The 7,778-nt window shown below is 46.9% G+C and overlaps 2 protein-coding genes across 2 annotated transcripts; both read left to right on the top strand.

The window, feature by feature from the left end:
- The first annotated feature begins 674 nt into the window (after positions 1 to 674).
- LOC144640436 (uncharacterized) lies at positions 675 to 5,177 on the top strand. The gene has a single exon (XM_078499589.1). The coding sequence runs from the start codon at positions 675 to 677 to the stop codon at positions 5,175 to 5,177; it is 4,503 nt and encodes a 1,500-aa protein (XP_078355715.1).
- Positions 5,178 to 6,331: 1,154 nt separating this feature from the next.
- Positions 6,332 to 7,210, top strand: LOC144640435 (uncharacterized). The gene has a single exon (XM_078499588.1). It carries the CDS (start codon positions 6,332 to 6,334, stop codon positions 7,208 to 7,210), a length of 879 nt encoding a protein of 292 aa, XP_078355714.1.
- The last annotated feature ends 568 nt before the right edge of the window (positions 7,211 to 7,778 follow it).

The following is a 7,778-nucleotide window of genomic DNA, read 5'->3' as shown; positions in this document are numbered from 1 at the left end:
TTAATGGCTCTGTTATGTTGTAGAAGCCTTCCTCCTGCACGTCGCACTTTTCCAAACCCTCCATGTTTAGGCAAATTTCGTTTAGTAGTTCACACACGAATTGCTTGTCAGGCCTTATAGCTTCCTTTGTCAAGTTACGATCCTGATTTGTCTCCCGCACGGTGTGAGTCAGTGATAGGTTGCCGATCACCGTAAACGTTTTTTCCGCCACTTTGACTCCGTTCAGAGAGGTGATTATGTAATCTGCCTCTTCAAAATTAGTTTTTCTTATCGCATTTCCTACGAAAAGAAAAACGGATATGCGTTTATCCTCGTGTACGGCAAAGTATGGGGTCAGGCGGAAAACTGCCTGCACTTCTGAGGCTTTCACTTCTTCCAACAGCGAACCCGAATCAACTACAAAGTCCTTGTCAAAGCTGCCCTCTTCTCTGCTACAAACGGAAGTGGCGCTGATGTAGAATATGGCGTTTTTCACAAATTGCTTTTCTACCAACACATTGGTGTGTAAAGTAAAATCTGCTACGTCCAATTCTAAGTTTTCAACTCTTCTTGTTTCTATGGCCATCTTAGTGGCGGGAAATGATTGTAATGAATAAATTTACACGCTTTATGACTCTGTCACATCATTAGCATAAAATGCCACGCTAGCAAATGCTTAATTTAATCTAACGAATATGGCGGGCAGTTACCGTCCTTATGACTCTTCGGACAGTGACAGTGACTCTGAAAATGAACTAGACGCTTGTATAGACAGGCTTTACTCTCAAGTCGTCAGTCGCTTTACTCCCCAGAATGGAGGACGTTTGGGTGTTATATCAAACGCTCAACCTGCAAGAAGTCTGTTGCCTTTGACAAGACAAGAGTTTTCACCACAACTTCAACCGGACCTACACCGCGTGCAGCGTCAGACACAGCAACAGCAGCAGCAAGAGCGGTCCTCATCCGAATCAGAAGAATCTTCATCCGACGGAGAAGAAGAGGAAGAACCCATCGCCGAAGAACCAGTTCGACAAAACAATCAGGTTAGACCCAGTCCTCCTCCCGAAAACCTCAGAAATAATTTACCAGAGACTTTAGGTGTCGACGGTAGCGAATTTCTCAGTGTTCGTCAGCAACGTACCTTTCACAATGACAGATTTAACGTCACGGGTAGAGTTTATTTCGTGGGGGTTGACGACAGACCCCAGGTACAAGATAAACATCTAGCCTTTATGCAAGTAATGCGTGATTTAGAAAACACCATGTTGCAGCAAATACACCCAGACGACTATGTACAGTTGATTTTCAAGTCTAACGATCTGAACAACGATTTCGTTCTCCCTATAGTAAGAATGAATTTGTTTGACGCAAGAGTAGCTGGTGAACAGTTTGCTGCTATTCTCACTAGCAACACCGAAGTAGATGTGGGACGGGGTGACTTCAGGATAGCGGTGTACCACACTCGTGTTCCTGGAGGGGGTGCAAGAGCCAGGGAATGGGGCAAGACCGTCGACAAATGGTTCAAATCCAAGAAATCTATAATTAGAGTATCTAGTCACTTCAACCCGCATTGTCTAGTTGTTGCCCTCAAAGTGGCAGTTTTGGTTGCAGAAAATAAACATAGAGGTTATTTGGAAACAAGAAGCAAAAGAAACATTTTTCGAGTTTTAAACTACGCTAAGAAGATCCGAGAAGAGTGCAGTCTGCCTGCTGATGGTGAATTGAAAGTTACTCATATCAAGAAATTGATTAAACATGCCGATTTCTGCGAGCACCCCGTCACGGTGTTTTCAAGAAAGAACGATTACAGCGTCATCTATCACGCCAACGACATTGCCTCAGGCAAACCCATCTACCTCATTCACGAAGATGGTCACTTCGATGCACTGACGTCGGTTCCTGCTTTGGTGGGCAAAAACAGAGGCTTCTTCTGCCATAAGTGTCAAATGTACGATCTGCGCAAACGCCACAAATGTAAAGCCAAATCCTGCGTGATGTGCAAGGGTTTCTGCGGTTCAGACCAACTGAGCGCAGACAATACAAGCGTGAAGTGCACAGACTGTGGTAGACTATTTTTCAACCGCAGATGCTACAACAGCCACAAGAGTCCCTTCACGGCCGCCACAAACGATAAACCTACCTGTGACACCATCTACGCATGCCCAAACCTAAAATGCAACAGAGATTTAAAGATCGTCAAAGGCGTGCGAACCAACAAGAACCATTGGAATGGTAGAGATCACGTGTGTGGTAGAACCTTCTGCAACACCTGTAGAAGAAATGTTGACAAGTACACCCACCTCTGTTTCCTTCAGCCTCACAACGCCATGGAATTGCACGAAAAACAGGTGAAACAGAGGGGTATCTTCCTATTTCTAGACATGGAATGCCTTCGGGAAGAAGGCGGCAACCTAAAAGTCAATCTTATCGTGGTACAGGACGAATTTGCGAACGAGTGGGTTTTCGAGGGACTGGAAAGCATAGACCATTTTGCAGACAGCCTTTTTAACGAAGAAGGAGAGCTATTCCAAGCCACTCTGGGTAAACATAAGTACGTTCGCTTCTTTGCCCACAACGGCAGCCGATTCGACTACTTCCCCTTTGTGGACAAGATAGCCAAGTACACTGCCAAGGATCCTGACGTCATCTTTGACGGCGGTTCCATATTGTCTATAAAGACCTTCGAGAAACGTCTACATTTCATGGATTCTCTGCGCTTCATCCCCATGCGTTTGGAGCAGATGCCGGGAGCGTTTGGAGTGACAGGAGTTAAAAAGGGCTTTTTCCCTTACCGCCTGAACAACAGAGAAACCTGGGACAGGAAGGTAGAACGCCCCATGCGTGAGGACTTTGAGACGCAGTTCATGTCTGCCGCAAAGAAGGCTGAATTTGAGAAGTGGTACGTGGAGACCATAGAGAACCCCTATCTGCACAATAAAGAACTAAAGGAACATGGTCTTCTCAAGCACATCGACTTCTACGATGTCTTCCAAGAGAATCTAGCGTACTGTCGTGACGATGTCAGAGTTTTGAGAGTATGCTTTATGAAGTTTTTTGAAGCTTGCTACAACACCACCAAAGTGATGCCCGGTGTCAACAACCTCACCATCGCCTCCTACTGCAACATGGTCTGGCGGACCAAGTACCTGGAGAAGAACACCGTGGGGCTGATACCACACCGAGGCTATTTGCAGAAGGATGTGCAGAGCAAGATTGCCAAGACTTGGTTGAAATTTCTAGACGTCTGCCACTTCGAAGGTCGCTTGCAGTATGCCGGCAAGAACCAAGGCGAACACAAGATTGTGATAGCTGGTGGTTTGTTCAAAGTAGATGGTTATCTCGAAGAAGAAGCCAGAAAGCGAGTTTTTGAATTCTACGGGTGCGAGTGGCATGGCTGTGGTGACTGTCACACCCCGCACACCTACTCCCTCATCGCAGGCCGTAAGATGGGAGATCTACTTACCAACACCCTCAACAGAGAAGCTTTGCTGAGAGGCGCTGGATACGAAGTGGAGAGCATCTGGGAATGCCGCTGGCGTCTCCTGCTGCAAGGCGACCCAGAAACCACGGAGATGTACAACACCTACGTGGGCGACGATTTGGAACATTTCCGGGATCCGTTGGACCCCAGAGAGGCTTTGTTCGGGGGAAGGGTCGATTGCTACCAAATGTTTTTCAAGTCCTTCGAAGGCTCTAAGCTTGCTGCCAATCCCAACGTAAAAGAATTGCTAAAAAAGTCTTGTGCTCGGTACGAAGACGTAACCTCGCTGTACCCCTTCGTGAACAAGACCTGCACCTACCCCATGGGCCACCCGATGATAAAGAGAAATGTGGAGTTCGTCAAGACACTCCCTCTGCCCTACTACGGTCTGATGCACTGTCTGGCTCTTCCGCCGCAAGATCTGTTTCACCCAGTGCTGCCTACTCGAATCACTCCCAAAGGCAATGCTGCTGCCAAACTCATGTTCGTGTTGTGTCGCACCTGTGCAGAAGAAAGTAATTTTGAGCTACAAAGCTGTTGTCACAACCCCGAAGACAGAGCGGTGGAAGGTGTCTGGACGACGGACGAGCTGACTCTGGCTTTGGAGGAAGGGTACGTCTTAATGGAAGTATACGAAGTGTGGGACTACCCCAGACGCAAGAAAGGCCTATTTGCAGACTACATCAACGCCTTTCTGAAGGGCAAGCAAGAAGCTGCAGGCTGGCCCAAGAATTGCACCACTCCAGAAGCTAGAAATAATTATTTACGAGAGTACGAAGCTGCCGAGGGCGTCAAGCTTAACCCTGCCAACATAGGCGAAGAGAAGAACAAGACCCTATACGACCTGAACAAGCGTTTCCTGACCAGCTTTTGGGGTAAGTGGGCCGAGAAGCAGGACCAACGGCAGACCCGCATGACCCACGAACCCAAAGTCTTCTACGACTTCTTGGAAGATGAATCTCGAACAGAGAAAAAGTTTGCCATAGTCAATGAAGAAACTCTGATGCTGCACTGGATGGACAAGCAATTTGCAGTGGGAGGTAGCAAGAAAGGGAACGTTGTGCATGCAGTTTTCACTACTTCTCACGGCAGGATTCACCTCTACAGGCAGTTGCTGAAGAAATTGAAAACTCGAGTTCTCTACTGCGACACCGATTCGGCTGTATTCGAGACGGGAGAAGGACAGCAAGACCCACCCACTGGCAATTTTCTCGGAGACTTGACGGATGAATTAGACGAATCCGGAGAAGTCGTGATAGGAGAATGGGTGTGTGGCGGACCGAAGAACTACGGGTACGCAGCCTACGACCTACGCAAAGACAGAATTGACGACAAGTTCAGAAAGGTTGAATTCAAATGCAAAGGCGTAATGAATAACAACGCAAGCAGCAGAATAGTTAACTATGAAGTTCTCAAAGACGTCATGATAGACTCCTGCTGTAGTGTTGCAGACGAAAACTACGAATTTGGTGGCGAGCTTAGAAACAACCTTATGTCTTCTCAGAAGTTTGCCTACCCGAAATTCGAGATCAGACGCGGTACCGGTAAGAACCCCGAGAACGGTGTCACAGAGGGTGTCTTTGATTTGCAGAGTCGCGTTGTGGAAAAGAATTACAGAGTGTACTTCGACAAGCGAGTAGTGTGCGGAAAGACGTTCACCACCTACCCTTTTGGCTACCTAGGACCTGTGGTGCAGAGAAAGCTTCGTCTGTTTTAAAAAAGGTAAATGCCCCAGTTTAATTTTTAGTTGTGTATTGACTATGGCCGCGTTAGCAGGTGCTGCTGTAGCTGCGGCGCCGACCTTTTTGGGTGCTGTTAGAAGGGTGTGGGTTAGATTGAAGGCTGTTCTATGCTGCAGCACTGCTAAAGAGCCGGCAGAGACGGAGGCCACAGACGATGTTGACGGCGACAATAATGTCAAAGTGGATAACATAATATCTTGCTGCGGTGGGAGAACGGTTAATGTGCGGAACGAACATCCATACGACAGAGAGTGGTTTGAAGAGATAAAAAACCACCACAACCGACAACAACAACAACAACAACAAAAACAGCAGCAGCAGCAGCAACAACCTGTGTCAGATTCTGGCGAGTACGAAAAAATATATATGTTCAGACAGTAGTATCGGACAATAGAACTTATTTGCATTTTTTTTTATTGTCTTTGTAGGCACAGCGACAGTCTATGTGAGATATGCCGACGTGCCGTTATAAACGAAACCATCAAATGGGTAGAGCAGTTCACCAGCAGCAACGCCTTTAAACAGATAGTGAGAGACATTTACCTACACGATGCCGTTGGCGAGTTTTCCGAAACAGACGAGGAGGAGCATGCAAACGAGCTCAGTATGCAGAACAGAGGTAGAAGAGGATCTAGTGAAGAGAGTCTGCTGTTAGACGACGGCGAATTTGCTTTTAACGATCAATACTATGTAGTGGCTTTTGATTAGTACTAGAATAAAAACAACCTTTTATAACCACATAAAAGAGTGTGTTTTACTGACTCTACGCATAGTCGAGATGGCAGCTGGCAGACAGAGTGTGTTGCGCGAGGCTTATTTGAACGAGAGAGTAAGTCCCGTGGCTTTTGCCGCTCCGAGAGTGGTTTTGGCCTACTTGCGTAGCGAAAACCCCAGTTACAAATTCACTTTGCCAGAAATCAAACGGTTCGAAAAGAAATACGTGTTAGCCAACCAATTGCTGCGTAATGCAAAAGAGAATTTAGACAAAGGCCCTCCCACCAAAGCGTACGGCTTGGACGACCTCTGGCAGGCAAGTGTATTAGTGTTGTTCACTATTTAGTGCTGCTTACCTTACCTTACTTAACCTTACCTTACCTCCCCTCACCTCACCTAGGCGGACCTCGTAGATATGCATGATAAACACTTCGTGCTCGCCCGGATAGACGTCACCAGCCGGCAGGGAGATTTGGTGTGGACACCCAACAAGTCGGGACGGGCTGTTCTAAAGGCTTTCAAGACTATAATATTCAGAAACGGTGGTAACTTCCCCAACAAATTACAGACCGATAAAGGTACAGAATTTTTCAATAAATATTTGCGACCTTACTTGCGCAAGAACGGTGTTAACCACTTCGCCAGCGAAGGCGAGAAGAAATGCGCTTTGGCCGAACGCTTCAATCAAACCTGGGAGCGATTTTACTACAAGTACATAGACAACAGGCCGTATCAACGCAACAAGCAGAAAGTGCTAGACCTGGTGGCCTTCAACTACAACAGAAGACCGCATTCAGCTCTAAAAGGGTTATCACCTTCACAAGTTACTCTAGATGTGGCCAGCAAACTAGTGAAAAAGGAATTGGACGAGAGAGAAGCGTTACTGGTTAAGAAAAAAAAGAGTAAAAAGTCTTATTCAGAACCAGTACGGTTGAGAGATACGGTCCGTATTACAAAAGCCAGAGGAACCTTCTTCAAGCAGTACAGAGGCACATTCAGCAAGGAGGTGTTTGTAGTGCACAAAATCTACTCGAGACCCACAGCGCCGACAGTTACCCTTTATAGACTAGAAGACTTGCTGGGTGAGAAGATAAAGGGGGTGTTCTACAGAAGGCAGCTACAAAAGGTCCTGCTTCCCGACAAGCCAGTCATTTCCAAGATACTTCGCAAAGACAAGCGTCGCGGATACTTGGTGAAACTTCAAAACTACCCAGCAGACTACAGATTGTGGTTGAGCCGCAAAGAGATCAGAGATGGCTACGGACTCGCCGATGCAGTTCGCCTTGCCACTTGACTACTATGCTCAGGACAACGACTATACCTTTACTCTCCTTTCCAACGACGTGGCCAACCAGCCTCTGGGCAGCTACCGCCGAAGCAGCTTCAGAGGTGTGTTGCCCGGCGTGATGGACTTTCGACCCAAATTAGGTTATGCACGAAAGCGAGGGTTGGAAGATGGGGACGAAGACGGCGATGGACCAGTCAACGAATGGAGAGTAACTCTTCATAAAGCTATAATACACAACTATCAAGAGAATTCACCCGTTGTGAGAGTTATAGCCGATGACGGTTCCTTGTTGCAGAGTCTGCATCTACCTTTGGCACACTACGCTAACTGGAATCAAGTGCTTAGAACCACTTACGATGCGTTACAGATACGCCCAGTCACAGTTGTTAAGAATGTTGAGCGAAGCTTTCGCGAACAACTCGTTTGGGACTTTCAGTGGAGTAATAGCAACAACAAACAAGTTGTTTTCACTAAAATATGGGACACAGTACACGAGAGAACTTTAGAGTCTCACCAACACTACATGCAGAAGCTATACGAAGACGATGCGACAGTTGGAGACATTTTGGCTGCT

This window comes from Oculina patagonica, unplaced genomic scaffold (genome assembly GCF_052425735.1).
Source record: "Oculina patagonica isolate OP01 unplaced genomic scaffold, crgOcupat unplaced3, whole genome shotgun sequence".
Lineage (NCBI taxonomy): Eukaryota > Metazoa > Cnidaria > Anthozoa > Scleractinia > Oculinidae > Oculina > Oculina patagonica.
Note: the sequence above shows the minus strand (reverse complement) of the source record. Positions and strands in the feature narration are given on the sequence as shown.

Coding starts and splice junctions, on each gene's coding strand:
- LOC144640435 (XM_078499588.1), top strand. CDS start 6,332: ATGCATGATAAACACTTCGTGCTCGCCCGGATAGACGTCACCAGCCGG.
- LOC144640436 (XM_078499589.1), top strand. CDS start 675: ATGGCGGGCAGTTACCGTCCTTATGACTCTTCGGACAGTGACAGTGAC.